Source organism: Lissotriton helveticus, chromosome 5_1 (assembly GCF_964261635.1).
Source record: "Lissotriton helveticus chromosome 5_1, aLisHel1.1, whole genome shotgun sequence".
NCBI classification, from domain to species: Eukaryota; Metazoa; Chordata; class Amphibia; order Caudata; family Salamandridae; genus Lissotriton; species Lissotriton helveticus.
The window spans coordinates 390,823,411-390,848,407 of NC_136065.1; the positions used below are offsets into that span (position 1 = coordinate 390,823,411).

The following is a 24,997-nucleotide window of genomic DNA, read 5'->3' on the forward strand; positions in this document are numbered from 1 at the left end:
AACATACTAGTTTACAGATTACAAGTTGCATTATTTTGAAGTGAAAGAAAGAGGAACCAAATGAATCTTGTTCTACACCACTCCATGTATAGGTTTGTTTTTTGCTGCTGGCTCTGCTTTACAAGTCTTTCTGTTCCAGAGAGGTTTACAATACCTTTTCATTAATGTTAAGGCAAGGCCTGTTTTTTCCAGCATTGGAAAGGAGGGTGAAGGGGAATGTTAGAATAGACTTGTGTATTACTTTGACTCTACCATCCCAGCAAAGTAGCCAACAAGTGACATGCCTCATTTTGTTGTGTTGACTGTAGTCCTAGACTTTTATTTATTTGAACCTAATCCTCTATGTTGTTTCCTCAGGTGTCCCTTCCTCGCAAGCTGATTCAGGAGCCCTCTATCAAGAAGAAATGCGAAGATGCCCTCAGTCTGATCAACAGTACCTGGCAGCGCAGCGACAGCCTGCACCGTGGCCGCTCCTCGAGGGATCCATGGTGCTAGCCCAGTTGTACCGGAGGAAGGACTGTACTCCGAGCTAGTCAGTGTATACAGAGAGCTGAGCTGAGCCGAGCCGAGTAGGCCGAGCACAGAACCTGCATCCAGCTGAAGTTATCATTTGAGATGACAAATCCTCCACTGATGCCGGGCCTCCCTAATCCTGGATCCTGTTTCTACAGGCAGGCGTCATTGTCCTGTTCCTCTCGCATGGAATTCTGAACCATAAAATCCACTGCTGAGTGCGGGACTTGAACGCTATGACTAATAAATCCAGATTACTGAAGCAGAGCAGTTTTGTCTCCTCCTGCAACCTTGCAAATCACAGAAGCACCCCACTGCCTAATGGATAGTGGGTCTTCCAAAGCACAGACCATCTTGTTAACTCATTGAAGTGGGGGGGATTCAGTCAAGTTAAAGACACTGGTGCATTTATCCCAAGGTGCCTTCACATGTAATGGGCATACTAACACCTACCACACCCTGGAATTCTTCAGACCAAACTGAGGGGCATCATCCCCAGGGTCATTAATGCTGTAGCAGACCTCCTCTTAGATGGACACAGGACAGCTCCTGGGCGCATTGCTAGCTTCTCGCAGTTTTAAACTTCATCAGATGGTGGATAGGAATTATACTTTGTACATTGGAATGTTTGGATGTTATGTTGGACCTACATAATGTATATTGGTGTGTGGATTGGAAAGGTTTTATATGTGTATATTTAATAGACGTGGTCAGGTGACTGATGATATGTTTCCATTGCCTCAGCCTTGGGGTCAGTGGTTATGGTACGCTGAGTTCTGCGACCAAAAAAATGCCTTCTCTTTCACCCTGGTAGACTTCATCACCTCTCTCCTGAGTTGGTGGACATTTTTCGGGTTCACGATGGATGATGCCTGAGAGTGCATGTGGCATCAAAGCACAGGCAGCTCCTGGCAAAAGGTGCCACTAACCTAAACAAAACAAAAAAACGGTGGTGTTTACATCGCTTCCTGAGCCTCACTGTACTTGGAGAAATAAGACCATTGCAAGGGTATTAAGTATGAGACACATAAAGTCGGAGTCCTGTTAGGCTTCTTCAGCTGTGATACAAGGCGGTTTGAATACGCCTGCAAGCCTATGAAACTGGCGAGTAAGGTATACTGTTTAAATAATACATCAAATAACATATTCCTTATCATGTAGAGAATTGTACATAACGTCTATATGCTACATAAGTCACTTTATAAAAGGAAGCCTCTCAGGGTACCTGCATGTTGAGACTGCCTTGTTCAATCTCATGTTTGTTTCCTATGTTGAGGAAACTACTGACCATCCCTGCCTCTTTCATGCTTTCCATACTCTGCTACAGCCAAACCGAGATAGATGTTAGACCTTCTGATGTGTGTTGAGATAGTTGTACACTGGCCATCCTCCGTTTATGGACCTTGGAAGAAATTGTATAGTTTTGCTTTATTACAGATACTGTTGCAATTGGAAGGGCGTTGGAATACCCTCGAAGAGTGCAGCAAGATTGGTGCCCAAGTACGCCCCTCACTAACCTAGCTTGCAAATAAGACTCTAGGATCCTATATAAACGTTGTCCTCTTGAGTGTTTCTCAAAACCTTTATTAACGCAGACTCTCCTTTCGGAGCAGCCCTGAAGCTCTTTTCTGCAGTGATGTCACCGTGGTGTGTGCTCTGAAGCCCACAAGAGCTTTTCACAGGAAGTGCATACAAGGAACTTCATTTTTATTTTGCAGAGGGCTGAAGGGTACTCTGCAGGGACAGATGCTGCAACCACCACCAAATTCTTGATGGCAAAAGCTTGCGCAGACTATAGAGGTCTAACCAAGGTGGCATCTCAGGTTACCAACAGTGCAGTAGGGTTGTCTCAACTATTGGCCTTTTTGAATCCTGGCTTGAAGAAGACAGAAAGAGGTGGGTTCGAAAAATAAATATAGAGGTTAAGGCGCATATCGCGTTTCCCTCCAGAGATCGGTTTGTGGGAATGATAAGTATCTGCAATTTCAACTGACTTGAAAAAGTAAATACTGCTAACGTCTATGCCATTAATTAAGACTAACAGTGAGTAAATCATTTGACAATCCTATGTTCACCCAAGCACTTTCTTGCAGCACAAGTCATTTGTTTGAAATGTAGAAGGTGGCCTTAAGCCACTAACCATTTTCTGTTGACAAGAAAGCATAGGCAAAAAGGTTAAGTTGTGAAATGTAATGCCTTATTAGCGTTATTTGAAAAACATGTTGCTCGTCATCCGAAATTTATTTTGCAGTGGTGTTGATATCTAATTGCGAAGGTATGGTGTCGATTTATGAATGCAGATGTACCCACCGGCCTTTAAAAGCTTTAAAAGTTGTAGTGCATCTAGTCGCAGTGCTTGCGGCCAAACACTTGGTAAGGTATTCAGGTGGCTTCTCAACGAGAGTGGTCTGGATATACCAGTGTCTAATTTTTGGGGATGAATTCGGAACTTTGCTGTGAAAAAAAATTTCATATGGGTGGTGTTATGATATCAAGGGACATAGTCATCCATCTGAAAAGTCAATGGCCACCTTGCTGTCGTGCATGCCATTGGCATAGTTTGTACAATGACGCGCTCAGCATTGATGCACCAGGATATTCAGGTGAGATCTTTGTGGGACATCACTATTTCACTGCAAGGTTGATTTGTGACAACATAATGGGATAAGCTGCCTATTGGCACAGTCTGAAATTTCTCAAAAGCTAATAGGTGTAGGGTGAACTTGACCACGTACCTAGCATGTTACTTATATTCCCCCCAGGACAGATGTCTGTTAACTTGTTGGGAAATATAGGTGACTAACTTCACCCCGGGTCGATGTTTGTTATCTTATTAGGAAATATTCCCCCAATCGATCGCTGGATGACCAAAACTCCAATCTGAAATTAGAAGACTTTAGAAGGGGACTTTTCTTCCTTTTGTTTAGGACTTGGATCATCACCTTCGCCATCTTTAATTTCAATGCGGCTTTTAGTTCAACTGTTAAACTGTATCACAGGACCTGCCCTCAGTGGCACGATAATTACTTTTCCTTCTTATAACGCATTTGAAACAGAGAATGAGACCTAGCCTCAGGGTGTTGGTCTATATAGGAGCCGGGATTCTTGAGGGAATTATATGACCATTCTCAAGGTAAAAAAAACCCACTACATACGAACGGTTTGGGCTGTTGAACTCTTAATTTTTTCCACATAATATGTCCCTCGTAAAAACAAAGTTTAAAAATAATTTTTAGAAGCCGAATATAGGAATAGGTTGGTCCTGTCCGTGCCTTATATCGTTGAAGGCAGCTGCTATTGCGTGGACACCTTCCAGCTCTTGACAGGTTGGTGGTGCCTAACAGAAAGTGACACGAATTCCCTCCCAAAGGTTCCATGAAATGGCTTCTACCATGAAGATATGGTAGCTTTCGTTGGGCCCAACTATCTACTCTTTTGCACACACATTTGGAGGCAGGATTCTCTATCCTTGGCTGTATTTGAGAAGAGGGCCATGGTCCATGCTAGAAGATGCTCATGTTGATGCGAAGGTGGGCTGCATGATGAAGACTCTGTATTTAAGTGTTCAGTACCGCCATATGTTAACAAAGCCTGTAACCAAATACTAAAACGGAACTCTCTCACCATAATTCTGTTTAGATGAGAGGTGAACATAAAAGAAAATCCACGGACATTGGAATTTAGGCCATTTAAAACGAGTTTATATAACTGATGTTTTGGGTTTTTGTTTATTGCTTGGATGCATGGGAATATGAAAGTGATAAGTCTGATTGAGAACATCCAATCTGACCTTTCAGTGCTTGAGTTTATATGCATTCGATGGCGCATTTATACACAATAAGTGCATTGAAAAGGCTACCATGTTTTTAGTGATGTACAGTTTCACTTGAAAGCACTAACATGGAATATTGATTGTCAATGTGAGTCCATTTGTAATAGAATATTGGATGACTCAAAATCACCCCCGTTAAATCCAGACTGCTTTGTGTCCACTCGCCTCTCATGCCGCCTTCACTAGGTCCATGCCTCGCCTTTAAACACGTTCTGCAACTTAGACATTTTGAAGGACCACACGCTTGACCAACATATGAACTTTGTCAAAACTACCTACTTCCTACTCTGAACAGTCTTTTCCTTAACTTTTCATGAATTGTAATTATTTAAGCCAACAATCTGCTTATCACTACCTGGTCTACTTTACAAACAAGTAAAATGAAAAAACATGCTGCTATAATGTTACATGCTAACCTTTGAGACCAAATCATCCATTCACTACAACCTCAATTTTAGCTTTCCTTACACACACGATTAAATTCAGTGCATTATACAAAACACACAAAGCTTACAAGGAAATCCTACCAGAACTTGCATCTAAGTGACTTCACCGATCAACAACCGCTTTCCTGCTTGCAATCCTTCTAGTGCAAATTCAGTCTCCAGTGAACTCTGGTACACCATTTGTAAGTATTTCCTGGCATCTGAATGGACCCAGAAAGTTTTCAGTATTTACGCATCCCAGGGTTAATAGGAGGCAAAGTGATGTCCGCACAGACTTTGCAGATCCACAATAACACCACACACTGGTGATGTCAATTCCTTTTATTTGACCCTCCACAAATACAGGCTCCACAGTCTGATATTTTTCTCATATTTAGGTCAGCCTGGGCAGCGCAAGCTCTGCTCTGTGAGGCATGCTGTAGTAAGGTATGGCATAGAAGCTCCGCCCATCTTTTCAATTAGCTCCTGTTCCTGTCCTCCATCTTTTCAATTAGCTCCTGTTCCTGTCCTTTCTAAATCGTTGCTTTTTATTTCTGAATAGGCTTAGTAGTCCCTCCTTGGTACCACCTTGTCTGCATTTGTAACCTCCCATAACGACTGGACTTTTTACTTGTGCTGTTACATCGTCTGCTTCATCTAGTTGGTGAGCACTATTTTCTTTAACGATCTTCCCTATTCCACCCACAACATCGCAGCACACCACCACCTTTTGTATTGTTATTAGTCATGTATTTTATTAAATTCTAGTGTGGTTCGCTTTAACTATAGCGGCTGCGCTTATTTATTTATTTACCGTACGACCACTTTCACTTTAGCGGCCATGCTACAAAAGCTTTATTTATTCATTTATTTTCACACTTTGTGTAAAAGCGCTCCATACGCGCTTTTACTTTCATGTTGGCTGCGCCCCTTTCTTTAGATGCTGCTCACTGTATCCTGATTACGGCGAGCAGTGTCTAAAGAAAGGGGTGCGACCACCATTAATTGCATTTGCAAGGGTTTGAGCTATTAGCATTAGAAAGGACAATGCTGTTTATACATGTGTTGCTTTGAAAAACACATAATTAAAAGCATTATCATTTACGTTGCCAATAGCTTAAAATCTCACAATTGCGAGACCTATTGCATTGAAAATGCTTGTTTGCACTTTGGTTTTACCTCTTGTCTCACTTTTACTTTTTACTGATCTCCCTCATTTTACCAGTTAATTGCTTTGGTTTTGAGCTGAGGCTGTCTTACTTTTATGCTCTTTGAATCTTTTGCTTGGATCTCGACCATGGTCCAAGATAATTAGTTATTGCACCAAGTTAAACACTTTATGTTCATAGAAAGGAAGCCAAACCAATGTATAGCATTTCATCGACAGACAAAAGGCTCTGAGAAACGATTTCCCTACTGAGTCGGCTGAGTTCTTTTCAAAGTTTGCATCTCAAGGACACATCCATACTGTACAAATCTAAGAAGTAGAAAAACGAAAGGCACGTGCAGTAGTTATTCCTTTCATCTTGTTCCTGCCTGAGTGGCATTGTCACCATTGCTGCTTACCTAAATATCTTTAGATGTCAAATAAGTTCTCATAGCTGAGGCTTGCAATATGGAAGCTGCACACCAAGCAAAACCTCAACTTCCTTTCAGTCTTCTTGGGCTGCGTGTCTCAGAGGACTTTTGTTCGGTCATGCTAAAGTATTTCATGACATTTCTATTGAACCCTTGACCGCAGCTTATCTTGGGTTGCTACCTTTGTATGATCGACTCCCAGAATGGCTCCATTCTACTCCGAGACACTGCAAGTAGTTCTTACCCAAGTTCAGGTACTCAAGATTCTTAAGCCATTAGTGCAACTTGCACTTTACCGTATACCATCTTCATTTGCGGTGCAGTGTATGCCACAGCTAATTGCATCGTCATCTGGCAAGTGCTGCACTGGTCCATATCATTCTTGTGAAGCCTTCTACTGGCAAAAGTTTGAAAATTGCTTAGACGGCTGCTCAGTTTTCCCCAACTAATCCTTCAACTAAGCCAGTAACTGAAAGAGGACATGTACCACTCGGAAGTACTCCCAAAAAACATAAGTAAATGAAGTTCCTCTTACTCGGAGGCCTGCTCTCTTTGAAGACCTTTTGGCTCATCTTTGGATCCAATAGGCTCCTCATCCCTCCATGGACATGAATGAAGGCAGGATGATTCTGACTTCCAAGTGCTCGTCTGGAAATGTCACAGAAAGGTTGTGGCTGGTAGCTGGGGAAGATCCATGGCTGTGCGGTTTGACCTTAAAATGGCTAAGTGAATGTCCAACAAAGTGATATTAGTAGTGCCCACCTATTTTTGTGGGTAGATGATACTTTTATTGTTGGCAGACATTGAGTCACAGCAGCTGCGGAGCATGCGCGACTTCCGTAGACCTGGTTTACCCTCAAATTAAAGGAAATATTCTTTAAAACCCACGCGAAGCCATCAGTTCAAAAGAGCAGTCCGTGTACACAACATTCAATAAGGCTTTCCTTCGAAGGAAAAATGTAAGTCTATCTGCAATTGGTTCAGGTCATTACAGTATCCACTGTTTACTAGAACTCTTCCTCCCAGATCCCTTTTTTGTTGTCCAGTATGTACAGGGCCTGATGACAGCCTGCATTTCTGTCATTCCTTGGACAAGGCTGTGTACAGCAGCGCTGTGGAAAAACTTAGACTCTTCAAAATTTATTGTGACGTTTGATATTTTTATCCTGAAATTATAAGTGAATCTGGATTTAATGTGGAACTCAGAATCACGTCAGTCTGGGGCTTCCATGGAATTTCTCTTGCAGCATCCACATCCTTGAAGTGATAAAGGCAAATCTTAGTGGAAACCTTAATTTAACTTCGACCACCATCACTTGTGAGCAATGAGGTCTGCTTACTAGATTGGTACTAAATTCATTGTGAGAAGGTGGGTGCTTGTTCTGCCTGACTTGAGCTTGCTTTTCTCCACACCCTTGGATAAGGAGTGGAGTGGTGTGGCTCACTGGTTAGAGGCGGCAGACCCAGAAGCAGAGGACGGCCCGGGACCAGGGTTCAATTCCCGACGCGGCAGGGTCGTAGACCAGGGTCAGCGGACTCGATAATTCTCGCCTCGGTGCCTACTCTAACCAGGGATCACACTCGGCAACTCTGGGCATTAGCTTGCCTCATCTCCACAAGGGCCCCCCACATACGCCGGGGATGCCTGGTTTCACCTTGGAGATAGCCAGTAGGGACCATCTCACAGGGAAAGCCAGGACGGGTTCCCCAGCGGTCTATAGCGCAGAGATACTCCTTCGGGAGTCGATTCTAGCGCGTTAGAAACCCACAATTAATAAGATCTCCATTTGTGAAATGCGACTTTACTCAGCAGCTGTACTCCATTCACACCTTTGGTCTATACAAATTAAAAATATCCAACATGCTGTGATTTTACATCTTCCCAACATTAACGCTGTTCTTAATTGTGACAGTCTGTGCTTAGCAGTTAATGGAGGTAGCTTTAGCAACGAAAGTGTTCTGTCTGAATTTGGTGAGAATGTTTGATTTGAGTGATGTGGATAAAAGTTCGAATCATTGCAAGTTACGGTTATATATTGAGTTATATATATTCTTTTTGTATTATTCCAAGAATTCAATCAATCGATCTATCAGGACACTTGTAAAGCGCACTACATACCCGTGAGGGTCTCAAGGCGCTGGGGGATGGGGCGGTGCTACTGATCAAAGAGCCAGGTCTTGCGTAGTCTTCTGAAGGCCAGTAGGTCTTGGGTCTGCCGTAGGTTGGTGGGTAGGGTGTTCCAGGTCTTGGCGGCGAGGAGAAGAATCTGCCTCCAGCTGTTGTTCTTCGGATGCAGGGGACAGCGGCGAGGGCGAGGTCGTCAGAGCGGAGCTTGTGGGTGGGGGTGAAGAAGCTGAGTCGTCTGTTGAGGTACGCTGGGCCGGTGTCGTGGAGGGCTTTGTGTGCGTGGATGAGGAGCTTGAAGGTTATTCTCTTGTTGACGGGGCGCCAGTGTAGGTCTCTCAGGTGGGGGGGTGATGTGGCTGCGGCAGGGGATGTCGAGGATCAGGCATGCCGAGGCGTTTTGGATGCGCTGCAGCCGTCTTAGGAGTTTGGCCGATGCTCCTGCGTAGAGGGCGTTACCGTAGTCCAGCCTGCTGGTGACGAGGGCCTGGGTGACTGTTCTTCTTGTTTCAGTGGGGATCCATTTGAAGATCCTGCGTAGCATTCGGAGGGTGTTGAAGCAGGAGGAGGAGATGGCGTTGACCTGCTTAGTCATGGTGAGGGTGGAGTCGAGGACGACCCCCTGGTTGCGTGCGTAGTCTGTGGGTGTCGGCGCGGTTCCCAGTGCGGTCGGCCACCAGGAGTCGTCCCAGGCCGAGGGGGTGGACCCAAGGATGAGGACCTCCTTCTGATAGATACATCTGCTGTGTGGATTCCTCACCTTGTGAATATCCCCTTGCGTCAGCAACATTCGGAAATTCTTTTTGTAGCTTCGCGCCGACGTGGACTTGGAACGTCATAGAGACACGGCATCGCACGCGACTCCGCTGACGTCACCGACGCCTACAATAGGCCCACGCCGGCGTGATGACATCAGTTCCCTTTTTTCCGCGTAGTCGACGCTAACGGTTTCGGGATACTCGGTAGCTTTTGGTAACTCTGTTACTTTTTTCTTTGTTTTCTTTGTTCTCTTGCCTCTTTGTCTCCCTAAAATGTCGACAAAGAAGACTGGATTTAAGCCCTGGAGGGAATGCGGGAAAATGATGTCCGTTACGGACCCACACCAGGACTGTATTTGGTGTTTAAGCTCCGACCACGACGTGGATGGATGTTCGTCGTGTCAAAAAATGAACCCAAAGGCTCTGCGAGAGAGGGAGCCCAAACTTCTTGTGGCGAAGCTAAAAGCCGATAAAAGAAGGAAGACTTCAAGATCCCGCTCGAGGAAGTCGAGATCGAGGTCAAAATCAAGATCAAGATCTCGAGAGGCATCGGCTTCGAAGTCCTCGTCGGATCATGCTTCGAGGTCGCATAAGAAGCACAAGAAAAGGAGGCATGAGTCTTGACGTCATTCGGGTGAGAAGTCGGGCTCGAAGTCGAGGTCGCCCAAGAAGGTTAGATCGAAGGTGATCCCACCGCAAGGGGCTTCGGATCGGGAAGATGAAGCCTCACCTTCGGAGTCACAAGTTCAATCTCCGACTCTGGTTTCCAATCCGACCCCGACCCCGACGCCGTCTCCGGCTCAAGAAGAGGTGGAGGAAGTTCCTAATGAGGAAGAAGAATCGGTGCCTGTTGAAGAGCCGAATTCGAATCTGCCTCGAGATCAGCCTGAAGGTGATCATCCACCTTTTCCTGCTCCAGGTCAGGATCCATCAGCGTTCCTGAACGCTATGTATGGGGTATTCTCGAGATCATGGTACCCCTCTGGTGCACCTTCGGGTCCCATGGGTCCAATGGCATTTAATTTGGGTGTTCCACAATCTTATGCCCCGGCACCTTTCATGCCATATATGCCAGCCCCGACTCCGCTGTGGCAGTACCCGGCTCCGCCGACATCGACGCCGAGGCCGACGCCGGCTCGACCGAAGTCGACGACTCCGGTACCGGCGTCGCCCGCTCCAAGCAGATCTTTGGAGCATCCATCTAAGCCTTCGGATTCTGTACCGACGTCGGCTCCGGCGCCGTCCGAGTCGGTGGTGGATCCGACTGTGATCCGCGTAAAGGAGAGGTCCAGGAGGGAAGCTCAACGCCTCCTGGAGGAACGGAGGTATTACGAGTCTCACCCAGACTTGGAGGAAGGTGAACTGGATGAGGATTGTTTCGAAGAGCTGGCTGATGCTAGTGGCCTTGATTTTTCCCCGGAGTGGGGTTGCCATCAGGTCCGGATACACCTTCAAAGGATGTCCAGCCATATCACGTGGTAATGGGGAAGGCAGCAGGACTTTTAGGTTTGACATTACCAACTGTTGAGTTTAAGTCAAATCTGCTTACAGAAGTACTCCATTCACCATGCTCAGCTGTGGAACCGTTACTCCCATTTAATGAGGCATTAACTGAACCTATTATGGAGGTGTGGAAAAAGCCTCTTTCTGCTCCTGCTGTCTCAAAAAGTGTGGCGAGGAGATATAGGGTGGCTCCCGAAGACCCTGCCTTTTTATCATCTCACCCTTCTCCTGAAAGCCTAGTGATTCAGGCTGCGTGCTCTAAGAAGTCGGTTGGTGCTTTTCCCCAAGTGCCTGGTGACAAGGAGACCAAGAAACAAGATCAAGTGGCCAAGAAAACTTTCTCCTCCGCAAGTATGGCGTTAAAGTCAACGAATGCCACTTGTCTCATGGGGAGATATGTGCACGCACTTATGGACTCAATGCGTTTGTTGATTCCTAAGGTTCCAGAGGACTGCAGGGGTGACTTTGAGGAGGTGTTATCTGATACTCAAGTGGCAGCTCGTCAAGTTATCCGGACCGCGGTCTTGATACTGCAGATTCTGTGGCACGGATCACGGGCACTGCGGTTGCCACAAGAAGATCAGCTTGGCTGAAATCCTCTGATTTTTCTGCGGACGTGCAGTCTGCACTATTAGATCTACCATTTGATGGAGTTGGACTCTTTGGCAAGAAGGCAGATACAGCCTTAGAGAGGTTTAAAGACAGCAGAGCAACTGCTAGATCTCTTGGTCTTCAAGTAAGAGGTTCAATGACCAGAAAGTTCAGAGGTTTTGGACTCTCTTCTTTTCGTACCTATAGACCAGGTCAGCAGCAGCAACAGCAGCAGCAGCAAAATACCTTGTATAGGTCATACAGGGGAAAGCAAAGGACACGTCCTCGAGGGCGTCAAGCCTCTTCCTCCTCCACCTCCTCCAACCCCCCCGCCACAGAAAAGCAGCCCTAGATCCGCCATTCAGGATCATGCGGGTCTGGTGGGGGGGGTCGGCTTACTCACTTTCTACGGGATTGGGAATCGGTTACGTCAGATCTTTGGGTTCTCAATCTCGTAGAAAATGGGTATGCCCTTCCCTTTTGGGAATTCCCTCCCAATTACCCTCCTTGCCAGGGGAATTGCTCAGAGGAACATCTGTTGCTCCTTCAGGAGGAAGTTCAGACTCTATTAAGAAAGGGTGCGATAGAGGTGGTCCCAGAGCAGGAAAGGGGTCAGGGATGCTACTCCCGGTATTTCCTGATTCCCAAGAAGGATGGCAGGCTTCGTCCAATCCTGTATCTCAGGATCTTGAATCTCTATCTGAAACAAGAGAAATTCAAGATGTTCACCCTTGCTCAGGTTCTTCAGGCGCTGCTGGAAGAAGACTGGATGGTGTCGCTCGACTTACAGGATGCGTACTTTCACATCCCCATCCTGAAGTCGCACAGGAAGTATCTCCGTTTTACGGTTGGATCTCAGCATTATCAGTTTGTGGTCCTTCCGTTTGGGCTTACTACTGCGCCTCGAGTCTTCACCAAGGTGATGGCAGTGGTGGCGGCGCATCTCAGAAGGTCAGGGATTCCTGTATTCCCTTATTTGGACGACTGGCCGATCAAAGCAGAGTTGTCAGAGTGCTCCATCATCTGCGAGAGACAACCCAGTTGTTGTACAGGTTGGGTTTTTCGATAAATGTACCCAAGTCTCACCTGGTGCCCTCCCAGCGCAACCTGTTCATAGGTGCCCTACTGGACACAACTGTATGTCGTGCATTCCCTCCTCCTCAAAGAATTCGCGACATACAGGAAATGATTCCTTTATTTTACAATGGAGCGGTCGTTCCAGTCCTGAAGGTCCTTCGCCTGCTCGGTCTGATGGCTTCATGCATTCTGTTGGTCAACCATGCACGCTGGCACATGAGGGCACTCCAGTGGTGCCTCCGCAGGCAGTGGTATCAGCACAACGGAGATCTCAGGGAGTCAGTGAGGATCTCCAGAGAAGCTGCGGCAGATCTGTCTTGGTGGGCCGTGGAAGGCAACCTGTCTCAGGGGAAGCTTTTCAGGTGCCTCCTCCGGTGGCCACAGTGATAACGGATGCATCCACTCTAGGGTGGGGTGCTCATCTGGGGGATCTGGAGCTCAAGGGTCTTTGGTCTCCAGAGGAAAGGTTGCTTCATATCAACCTTCTAGAATTGCGGACGATACGTTTGGCGCTCAAGGCCTTCCTCCCTTCCCTTCACGGTCGTTCGGTCCAGGTCCTGACGGACAACACGACCGCGATGTGGTACATCAACAAACAGGGAGGAGTGGGGTCACAGTGTCTCTGCAGCGAGGCTCTGCGTCTCTGGTCCTGGGTTCAGGACCATCAGATTTGTCTGATGGCAAATCATCTGGCCGGAGTTCTAAACGTGCGTGCAGACAGTCTCAGTCGGCAGTTCTCCGCCGACCACGAGTGGAGGCTTCACCCGGAGGTGGTTCGTCACGTCTTTCGGACGTGGGGGACTCCTCGGGTGGACCTGTTCGCCACTCGCGAGAATGCTCACTGCCCGTCATTCTGCAGTTTCCGATGCAAGGAGCTTTTGGGACGCGTTTCAGTTGAGTTGGGGAAATCAACTCCTTTACGCCTTTCCTCCCATACCTTTGATTCCTCGGGTTCTGAGGAAGATTTGCCAAGACCGGGCCCAAGTCATATTGGTCGCTCCGGACTGGCCAAGAAGTGTGTGGTATACAGATCTTCTCCACCTCTCCTCTCACCCGCCGCTCCGTCTCCCTCTCAGGGCAGACCTCCTCTCTCAGATGGAGGGGCAGGTTCTACACCCCCACCTCCAGACATTACACCTTCATGCCTGGAGATTGAACGGGGCAAGCTGAATTCCTTTTCTCCCCGCCTGACGTGGTGGATGTCATCTTGTCGGCCAGGCGTGACTCCACTAAGTCCAACTATTCTTATAGATGGTCAAAATGTGTCACTTGGTGTGGAGGGAAATCTATTGACCCTTTGAGAGCCCATTTGTCTGATGTTCTCCAGTTTGCCTTTTCTCTGGCGCAGCAAGGGCTTGCTGTTGCCACAGTTAAGGGCTATCTTTCTGCGCTGTCGGCTTTTCTCTGTTTTTCTGATCAGCCATCTCTTTTCAAATCTCCTGTGGTTTTAAGGTTTTTGAAGGGTCTCCCAAATAAGTTCCCTCCTGTTCCTTTTATTGTGCCTCAGTGGGACTTGAATTTTGTCTTGACATTTTTGATGGGTGCTCCTTTTGAGCCTCTTCACAAATGTCCTTTGAGGCTTTTGACTCTTAAGACAGTCTTCCTCGTTGCAATGACCTCGGCAAGGAGGGTAAGTGAGCTTCAAGCTCTTAGTTCCAAGCCCCCTTTCTTGACCATTCATGCTGATCGAATGGTTCTTAGGACCAGGGCTGCTTTTCTTCCAAAGGTGGTTACTCCTTTCCACCTTGGTCAATCCATTACCCTCCCTACCTTTTATCCTCCCCCACACCCTTCCAAGGAGGAGGAGAGGTTGCATCGTCTGGACCCCAAAAGGGCGGTGTCCTTTTACTTGGACAGATCTAAAGACTATCGTTTGGATGACCAGCTCTTCATTGGGTTTGCTGGCTGCAAAAGAGGAAGAGCGGTCCTTAAAAGAACTTTGTCAAGATGGATCGTCCTCTGTATAAAGATCTGCTACTCTTTGGCCGGTAAGGAACCGCCAGAGGGTATAAGGGCTCATTCTACAAGAGCTAAGTCTTCATCCTCTGCATTGGCTAGAGGTGTTCCTGTAGAGGATATTTGTAGGCCGGCAACTTGGTCTTCCCTCCACACTTTCGCGAAGCATTACTGCTTGGATACCGAAGTGAGGAGGGATGGCCACTTTGCGCGGTCTGTCCTCCAGGATTTCCTGGTTTAGAAGAGTGGACGCCCTCCTCCGGGAGTGGGGACTGCTGTGGGACTCTATTCACAAGGGGAGGAATCCACTCGGCAGATGTATCTATCAGAAGAACAAGTTACTTACCTTCAGTAACGCTTTTTCTGGTAGATACAATATCTGCCTGTGGATTCCTCACTGACCCACCCGCCTCCCCGTTGTCCACTCTTCTATACCAGAGTTTCTGTAATGTATTTATTTTATTGTCAAGGAGTTGTTTATTTCAAATGTTTTATTGCATTTGCTTCACACTGTGTGTTACCTTGATATTTGTACTGCGTATACTGTGTATATTTCTACTGTCATTGGTCCGTCCGTCTGCCTCGAAGGCACGGAAAAAAGGGCGGAACTGATGTCATCACGCCGGCGTGGGCCTATTGTAGGCGTTGGTGACGTCAGCGGAGTCGCGTGTGATGCCGTGTCTCTATGACGTCCAAGTCCACGTCGGCGCGAAGCTACAAAAAGAATTTCCGAATGTTGCTGACGCAAGGGGATATTCACAAGGTGAGGAATCCACAGGCAGATATTGTATCTACCAGAAAAAGCGTTACCGAAGGTAAGTAACTTGTTCGTCTTGTCCGAGTTCAGCTTCAGTCGACTGATCCTCATCCAGTTGGCGACGGCCTTCATTCCTTCGTGGAGGTTGGTTTTGGCCGTGTGAGGGTCTTTGGTGAGGGAGATGATCAGCTGGGTGTCGTCGGCGTAGGAGATGATGTTAAGGTTGTGTCGATGGGCGACGTGGGCGAGGGGTGCCATGCAGAGATAAGCCCTGGGGAACGCCACAGATGATCACGGTGCCATTGGAGTGGAAGGGGGGGGAGACGGACACTCTGGGTTCTGCCGGTGAGAAAGGATGTGGCCAGTCCAGGGCCTTCCCTTGGATTCTGGCGTTGTGTATGCGTATGCGTAGGGTACGGTGGCAGACTGTGTTGAAGGCGGCTGATAGGTCCAGGAGGATGAGGGCTGCTGTTTCTCCGTTGACTAGCAGGGTCCTGATGTTATCCGTGGCGGCGATGAGGGTGGTTTCGGTGCTGTGGTTGCTGCGGAACCCGTACTGGAATGGGTCCAGAATGTTGTTGTCTTCGAAGTAGTGGGTCAGCTGTTTGTTGACCATTTTCTCTGTGACCTAGGCCGGAAATGGGAGCAGGGAGTTGGGCTGGACGTTCTTGAGGTCCTTGGGATCTCCTTTTGGTTTCTTGAGTAAGGCGTTGATCTCGTCGTGTTTCCATCTGTCCGGGAAGGTAGCTGTCTCGAAGGAGATGTTGATGGCCTTGCTGAGATGGGGTGCGATGGATGTGCTGGCTTTGTTGAAGATGTGGTGGGGGTATGGGTCTAGCGGTGAGCCAGAGTGGATGGTCTTCTTGATATCGATGTTGTCCTTGTCGTTGACGCTTGTCCAGGAGAGTAGATGGTTGGTGCGTGTGGTAGTGGTGGGGGGGGGGCGGTGGTCGTCGGGGCGGTCGTGGTTTTGAAGCTGTCGTGGATGTTGGTGATCTTGCGGTGGAAGAAGGTAGCCAGAGAGTCTCATAGGTCTTGTGACAGCGGGATGTCGTCGGAGTTGGAGCTGGGGTTGGAGAGTTCCTTCACGATGTTGAAGAGCTCCTTGCTATTCTGTGCGTTGTTGTCAAGGCGGTCCTTGAATGAGGCCCTCTTGGCGGCTCTAATGAGTTGGTGATGTTTCCGGGTGGCGTTCTTGTGGGCGGTGTAGCTGTCTGGTGATCGTTGGCAGAGCCAGTTCTTCTCCAGTTTTCGGCATGTTCTTTTGGAGGCCTGGAGGTCTTTGGTGAACCAGGTGGCTTTCTTGATGGTGTGGCCGTTGGATGGTGTCTTTAGCGGGGCGAGGGTGTTGGCACAGTCGTTGATCCATTGTCTGAGGTTGCGGGAGGCGGCGTCGGGGTCGGTGGTGTCGGCGGGTGGGTTCTGGGCGAGGGCGGGTAGCTGGTCATCGGTGACTTTGCTCCAGCATAGTCGAGGCAGTAGTTGGGTGCGGTGGTGCATGGTGGGCTTCCTGAAGGTGAAGTGGATGCAGTAGAGGTCAGTCCAGTGGGGTTCGGTTGTGCGGTTGGAGACGTGGGGGCTTTGCGGTGAAGATGTGGTTGAGCGTGTGGTCGGCGATGTGGGTGGGTGTTGTCACGAGCTTTCTGAGTCCGAGGTTGTCGAGCAGGGTGGTGGAGTTGGTGTCATTGTTGTTCTCGAGATGAAAGTTTAGGTCTCCTAGGAGGATGTTGTCCGTGGAGGCGAGGGCGTGCTTGCTGATGAAGTCTGTGATGGAGTCGCTTCCTGTTCCGTTGGTGCGGTCCCTGCGCGTGATCTCGCATCCTTCTGGGATGGTGGGTGTGGAAGCAGGGTTCAGCCAGGTCTCTCCAGGAAGGCGACGTCAGGGGAGGTCCCAGAGCTCGGCGGCGTGTTTGCGGGCGGAGCGGGTGTTGAAGAGGATGCATCTGAGGTAATTGGGTTCTTTGGTGGACGATGTGGCTGGCCGGATGCTAGAGAAGTTGCAGTTCTGGCAGGTGAAGGGTCCTTGGGTGCGCTTCGGGGTTGCCCGGTAGCAGGTGTGTTCTCGACCGGCGTTGAGTGCGTGGAGGGTGTTGGTGTCGTAGTGCAGACGGGCGTCATGGTGTTTCCGGGGGCCAGGGGTTCTGGCGCTGGGCACGGTCCAGGCGCGAATGGGTGCAGACGGGCTTGCCTTTGGCGCGCCTTCTGCGCGCGTCCACTGCACGACCGCGTAGCGGCCGACATATGTAGGGAGGGGGGAGGGACTATCGGCTGAGAGGTGGGGCGGGTTGCGGGATGGGAGGGGGAAGATACGGCGGAAAAGTGGGCAGGGAGTGCGGGCAGAATCAAAATAAGAAACAAATTAGAAATAGAGCAGACTGAGAGGAGATATGAGAAGGAGAAATAAATTAAAGTGCAACTGACGCGGCGGGAGCGAGATGAGGGGAGGATCATACCCTGAGGCAGAGGGTTGTCTGGCAGAAGGCAAGCAGCTCGCCGCAGTGCTGTGGGGAGAGTGACGACCGTGGACCAAGGTCTGTAGTCTCACAAGTAAGGGAAGAAAGGTCACAAAAAAACAGGGGGAAACGAGTGGCACAGAGGCAGAAAGGTCACAAGAAAGGGAAAAAAAGGTCACAAAAAACGGGGGAAATAAGTGGCACAGAGGCAGAAAGGGCAGAAAGGTCACAAAAAATGGGGGGAAGCGAGTGGCACAGAGGGCACAAAGGTCACAAGAAAGGGTAGAAAGGTCACAGAAATGCAGGTGGCCCCGAGGGGAGCAGAAGGAAAAACCAGGCAGTGAGACACAGGGGACAGCGAGGGAGAGAACGGGCATAGGCGGTGCTGTGCGGAGGGGGAGCGACCTACCTGGAAGGGTCAAGGGTCACTCTCCTCACAGCGCAGCAGCCGGCCTATATGGGGAGGTGGGAGGGAGGAGCAGCTGGGAGGCGGGAGGTGGGGGCAGCGAATGGGTATTCAGGGGGGCCGGTCGCAGGGGACACGGGGGACGAAGGAAAAAGAAGGCAAAAGGACACAACAATTGAGGGGGAAACGAGTGGCACAGAAGGCAGAAAGGTCACAAAAAGGGCAAAAGGTCACAAATATACAGGGTGAAACGAGTGGCACAGAAGGCAGAAAGGTCACAAAAAGGGCAAAAGGTCACATATACAGGGGGAAACGAGTGGCACAGAGGGCCGAATGGTCCCAAGAAAGGGCAGAAAGATCACAAAAAACGGGGGGAAACGAGTGGCACAGAGGGCAGAAAGGTCACAAAAAACGGCGGAAACAAGTGGTACAGAGGCTGAAAGGTCACAAGAAAGGCAGAAAGGTCACACAAAACGGGGGGAAACGAGTGGCACAGAGGGCACAAAGGTCATAAGAAAGGGTAGAAAGGTCACAAAGGGCAGAAAGGTCACAGAAAACGGGGGGAAACGAGTGGCACACAGGGCAGAAAGGTCACAAAAAACGGGGGGAGACGAGTGGCACACAGGGCAGAAAGGTCACAAAAATGGGGAGAAATAAGTGGCTTAGAAGACAAAGGTCACAAAAAACGGGGGGAAACGAGTGGCACAGAGGCAGAAAGGTCGCAAGAAAGGCAGAAAGGTCACAAAAACGGGGGAAACGAGTGGCACAGAGGGCACAAAGGTCACAAGAAAGGGTAGAAAGGTCACAAAAATCGGAGGGAAGCGAGTGGCACATAGGGCACAAAGGTCACAAGAAAGGGTAGAAGGGTCACAGAAATGCAGGGGCAGCTAAGCAACAGAAGGCAAAAACGGGCAGAGAGACACGTGTGCCGCGAGGGTAGCAGAAGGAAAAAATGGGCAGTGAGACACGGGGGCAGCGAGGGGAGCAGAAGGGAAACCGGGCAGAGAGACACGGGAGCAGCGAGGGAGAGAACGGGCATATGTGGTGCTGTGCGGAGGGAGAGCGACCTACCTGGATATTTAATTCAATTCAATTCATTGATCTTTATTCGGATATGCAGTATCCATAAAAGCACAAACATTTCTCACATAATTAATCATAAAAACATTTACATTGAACCATCATCTGAGTTTAAAAGACTTTAAAAGCAAAACATAACTATAAGACAATTCAGTGAAATATCGCAAAATTATCACACATATGTTCGGCAGCAGCTTCATGTGTTAAAGTGCCAAAGTGCAAGTTGCAAATGTTTCTGGGAAAATAGCAGCAGGAATGGACAGGTTGTTAGGTCGCATTAAAAAAAACCTCAACTGCAGTTAAAAAACATACATAAAAGGTTAAACCGCATAAAACGGTTTGATAAATCATCACAAGGTTATTACTAGTATTACAGATAGCAGCATCGTGTGAAAAAGTGCCAATGTGCAAAGTGCAAATTGAACTGAGAAAATAGCAGCAAGAGAGAACAGACTTAAGTTCCATGCATAATGCTCTGTTCATCCGGATATCACTCATAAAACATATTTCCCTATTTAAGTATAAAATCAAAAAGTGCACATAGTACATCCTGGCCCGCCATTCAAGGATTCATAGAAGTGCGTGAGCGGATAGCCATTTTCAAAAAAGTGCAGACTCGAAATGTTAAATCCTCACTATTGAGCTGAAGAATAGTTTCATATGCAACCTTGAAGTCCGTTATTCCGTTGGCCCTAAAAAACGGAATCAATAGTTGCATACTGTACTTTTGATAAAAAGTGCAGAAAAACAGAAAATGCAACATAGACTGCTTTCCTAGGTAGCCACAAGGGCAATCCAGTTCCTCAATGTTAGGTTGATAGCTTGAGGGAAAGCAAACAAGTATTTTAATGAGCCAGATCTAAGACGAAAAAGCAGGCTTCGCACCCAACGGGTACTATCTCTTAAAAGATAACTAGCTGGTGAATGAGAGGAGGGACCACCATTTAATATCGGTTGACATTTTAACTTTAAAACTAAACAACCTCCTCCTGTTTTCATTTTTCTACATAAATACAATTGAGTGTTCAAGTATACAGACTATAACTTCATCTTAGTTTGTTTTATTTTGAGTCGTCATTTATTTGGGACTCTGCGGCTCTGTTTTTTCCCCATGGGAACATCTGCTAAATATTATATGTATTATGATATTTTCCAATTTCCATGTAGTGGGATCACCTAGAAATGCAGTGGTGTTCAGCTAGAACAGTTCTGGTCACATTAATAAGGAATGTCTTCATTCTGCAGGGAAACATGAGCAAAATCCACAAAATGGCATTTCCCATCTTGGGTAGTGGTGTTCCTGCATTTATGGACCTTGTGCGACCATCTTTGGATGATATTGTTTCTGCATATTACTGGACTTCATGTTACACCACATCGTACTACATCCTCTGGTGAGGAGGATGGTGAAAAAGCTGCAGAACAACTTAAGGATCCAGTGTAGGCAATTACATGGAAATTGTTTGATTCAGTAAATTTATTCCTAAAGTACCATTGATCTTTTATGATTTGTTCAGAATCCAAGTCGTTTGAGGGTTAATCTTTCCATCTGCAGTGATCATTGCGACAGATACCTTCATCCTAGGCTGAGGAAACTCATTCAGAAAAATATTTTCTCAAAGGCCTTCAAGGTAGAAAGTATTGACATATCAATATATTTTGAATTGTGAGCAGTGCACTTATATTTGAAAGCATTTTACTTCCTCCAGCCTTCTATTCGTGCAGGACAACGAGTTTCTAACTTTGACAGACACCATGCTAAAGAGGCATTATTTTAACAAAATGGAAGGCATGACTTTCAGTTTTTTGTCTTTAGAGGGCACGGCATATTGGCTCTGAGGAAAGGGTGGTTAGCATCTGTCAGCCACGAGTGGGAATTTAATCAGGAGCCTGTATTTTTGCACTTGACAACACCAGAAGTCCAATCTTTTTGACTTCCTGGAGTTTAGACAGAGCATTTTGTTGGGAGATGCTTTCACTCTAGATTGTATTTTTTCGCTGCTTTAGGCCTTCCCAGAGGTCTCCGTCATAGAGAAAGCACTCAAAAAGATCAGTAGTCACGAGACAGGACTTGATTATCACAGACTGAGACAGATGAATTTAAATTTCAGAGCTTCTGCAGTCCAGTCTATTCCCGCCTTGCACTCTACCTCAGACAAAAGGCATCTTGCCTCAGCATTTTTTATTAGAGCTTCGGAAACCTGTGAGCTCGGGATTGGAAATTAAGAGGCAGGTGCTAGCAGCTTATGTTTTCCTTGGAAATATTGTTGCGGTAGAGCTGGCGGCAGACATTCAGCAGCAAGGCCTGTTTACGTAGGAAGGTAGAAGAAATCTTCAACGTGGTCTCCTTACAAACTCTATACTCCATGGTCCTACCTTTTGTCCTCTTTTAAAGTAAAGAAGAAGTAACAATAGCCTAAAATGAGTCCAACTCAGGAACTTTTTTCCCCGAGCACTTCTAGCATACACTTAATGGCGTGAGCAATATACAAAGTGGACTTAAAGAGAAACAAAAAAAATCTTTCAATTGCCCGGTTAATATTTTAATATATGTAACATTATTTAGAGATTACTTCTCATCGGTTATATTGGAATACTATATAAGAATAAATATCCTTTTTACTGCTAATTGCACTAAAGTGTACATCAAGGTGGGTTCATTATCGTAAGCCCAGTTTAATAGTAACAGAGCTGTATAAATGAACACATATAATTGTCATACAATACGTCTGTAAATCTGTTTTCTCATGATGCAATTGTCAGTGTCTCTAACCACCTTTCCAACTATTACAACTATACCAGCCTTAAAAGAATACATAATCTCACGCTGCCATCTGCTTGCCACTACCCTGCCACACGTCCTGGTTACAAATGAGGGGGCCATCCAGTATGGTTTGTAACCTGTTCTGCTACAATAACTAAGAAGTATGTAAGAGCTTCATCCACAGCGGGCACGATGCCCCACTAAAGCAAAAGAAAACAGGCAAGTGGTGGATTATCACAAGGCTATCGTTTTCCACGAGGACAGTTAAAAAATAGTGGCAGTGTTTTTTTCATAGTCTACTAAATAATTCACATTATAATTGACCAACTAACTGCAAAGCACAAAGCTTTCAAATCCATTAAGCACTCAATGTGTACTACTCACATCGTAAAAATTACTTGTATGTTTATTGCTCTTCATATTTATGCTTGTAGAGTAAAAATAAAACCAAACCACACTTAGTGAAAGGCGGAGGATTGAGCATTGTGCGGTGAGATCTGTATCGGACTGGCCTGTACCTCGCCTCCTTGGCCAGGCATGCTCAGTCTCTGGGTTGTGTTCCTGGAGTGTGTACCTCCCCTCCTTGGCCATGCATGCTCAGTCACTGGGTTGTGTTCCTGGAGTGTGTACCTCCCCTCCTTGGCCTTGCATGCTCAGTCACTGGGTTGTGTTCCTGGAGTGTGTACCTCCCCTCCTTGGCCATGCATGCTCAGTCACTAGGTTGTGTTCCTGGAGTGTGTACCTCCCCTCCTTGGCCATGCATGCTCAGTCTCTGGGTTGTGTTCCTGGAGTGTGTACCTCCCCTCCTTGGCCATGCATGCTCAGTCTCTGGGTTGTGTTCCTGGAGTGTGTACCTCCCCTCCTTGGCCATGCATGCTCAGTCACTGGGTTGTGTTCCTGGAGAGTGTACATCCCCTCCTGGGTCATGCATGCTCAGTCACTGGGTTGTGTTCCTGGAGTGTGGATCTCCCCTCCTGGGCCATGCATGCTCAGTCTCTGGGTTGTGTTCCTGGACAGTGTACCTCCCCTCCTGGGCCATGCATGCTCAGTCACTGGGTTGTGTTCCTGGAGAGTGTACCTCCCTCCTTGGCCATGCATGCCCAGTCACTGGGTTGTGTTCCTGGAGTGTGTACCTCCCTCCTTGGCCATGCATGCTGAGTCACTGGGTTGTGTTCCTGGAGAGTGTACCTCCCTCCTTGGCCATGCATGCCCAGTCACTGGGTTGTGTTCCTGGAGAGTGTACCTCCCTCCTTGGCCATGCATGCTGAGTCACTGGGTTGTGATCCTGGAGTGTGTAACTCCCCTCCTTGGCCATGCATGGTCAGTCACTGGGTTGTATTCCTGGAGAGTGTACCTCCCCTCCTTGGCCATGCATGCTCAGTCACTGGGTTGTGTTCCTGGAGTGTGTACCTCCCTCCTTGGCCATGCATGCTGAGTCACTGGGTTGTGTTCCTGGAGTGTGTACCTCCCTCCTTGGCCATGCATGCTGAGTCACTGGGTTGTGTTCCTGGAGAGTGTACCTCCCTCCTTGGCCATGCACGCTCAGTCACTGGGTTGTGTTCCTGGAGTGTGTACCTCCCTCCTTGGCCATGCATGCTGGGTCACTGGGTTGTGTTCCTGGAGTGTGTACCTCCCTCCTTGGCCATGCATACTGAGTTACTGGGTTGTGTTCCTGGAGAGTGTACCTCCCTCCTTGGCCATGCATGCTCAGTCACTGGGTTGTGTTCCTGGAGAGTGTACCTCCCCTCCTTGGCCATGCATGCTCAGTCACTGGGTTGTGTTCCTGGAGAGTGTACCTCCCTCCTTGGCCATGCATGCTCAGTCACTGGGTTGTGTTCCTGGAGAGTGTACCTCCCCTCCTTGGCCATGCATGCTGAGTCACTGGGTTGTGATCCTGGAGTGTGTAACTCCCCTCCTTGGCCATGCATGGTCAGTCACTGGGTTGTGTTCCTGGAGAGTGTACCTCCCCTCCTTGGCCATGCAAGCTCAGTCACTGGGTTGTGTTCCTGGAGTGTGTACCTCCCTCCTTGGCCATGCATGCTGAGTCACTGGGTTGTGTTCCTGGAGTGTGTACCTCCCTCCTTGGCCATGTATGCTGAGTCACTGGGTTGTGTTCCTGGAGAGTGTACCTCCCTCCTTGGCCATGCATGCTCAGTCACTGGGTTGTGTTCCCTGGAGTGTGTACCTCCCTCCTTGGGCTTGCATGCTCAGTCTCTGGGTTGTGTTCTTAGGGCATTGTGTGTAAAGGTCGCAGTCTAGTGTTTTCTCTGCCAGCAGGTTTTCCAAGTACATCATGCACAGGCATCACAGCTTCAGAATGCATCGTACGTCATTTATGTCCTTTCTGTCTCCTTGAAGTGTGCAATCACTCAACGCTGCCTGTCACTGTTGAGAAGCAAACACATTGTTAGGAAAGGCTCATGACGGAACTTTCCACCTTCGTCACACAGATCAGTTTAAAATTTTCAAAATGTAACCCCATCTTGTCCTATTACGGTCCTGGTTTCCACCTGACCCCCGCGTCACTCAGGGCCAGCCTTGAGCATGGGCGAAGGACGCAGCAGGGCTTAATGTCATGCAAACAGCAGCCCGTCCAAAGGGCCGTTAAAGACTTTGTAATCAGCCCTTAATGTACCTCAGCGTATTTGCACCTCACCAGCCCCCTGCCTTCCTTCCATCTTCCTTGCACCTCCTGCCGTCTCACAGGGTCGGACTGGGAACCAAAACCAGCCCTAGAGAAGTGCTCGGACGGCCCCCTGGGGTGTTGGGGATGCCGCTGAGCTGTTTGCCAGGGTTGGTTTCGGCCGATTTCGTTACTGGGGCCGATATTGCAGACATGCTGCAAAAACGTTCCTGTAACAAAAACGGCTCACATACTGGGGGCCCACTGGGGAAATGTCCGGTGCCCGCTACTGCCAGTCCGGCCCGGTCATCATACAACAAACAACCAATTTTCTTTCTGCTCAGTTCGCTGTCCCGGTCAATCCGATTTAGGGCGGGACCTAAATCACTTCCGACCAGCAGTGAAGCACTATTTACCCTGTGGATGAGAGAAAAGGAGGGGGGCAGAATCGAGATGATCATGCAGAGGAAAGATGTGCCGCTCGACTGTTTTGGGCTAAAGGTTCTCTTCCTCCGGCAAGCTGCGTCTCTTTGACCCACGCCATACTCTCATGGCC

At 48.1% G+C, this 24,997-nt stretch overlaps 1 protein-coding gene across 2 annotated transcripts in view; it reads left to right on the plus strand.

The window, feature by feature from the left end:
- Nucleotides 1–4,221, plus strand: part of PLEKHM2 (pleckstrin homology and RUN domain containing M2) — a 280,987-nt gene extending 276,766 nt beyond the window's left edge. For both annotated transcript variants that reach the window (XM_078642586.1, XM_078642587.1), the window contains one exon: nt 358–4,221. In XM_078642586.1, coding sequence (XP_078498712.1) covers nt 358–495 — 138 coding nt within the window. In that variant the 3' untranslated portion in view covers nt 496–4,221. The remainder of the gene's footprint in view (nt 1–357) is intronic.
- Nucleotides 4,222–24,997: the final 20,776 nt, after the last annotated feature.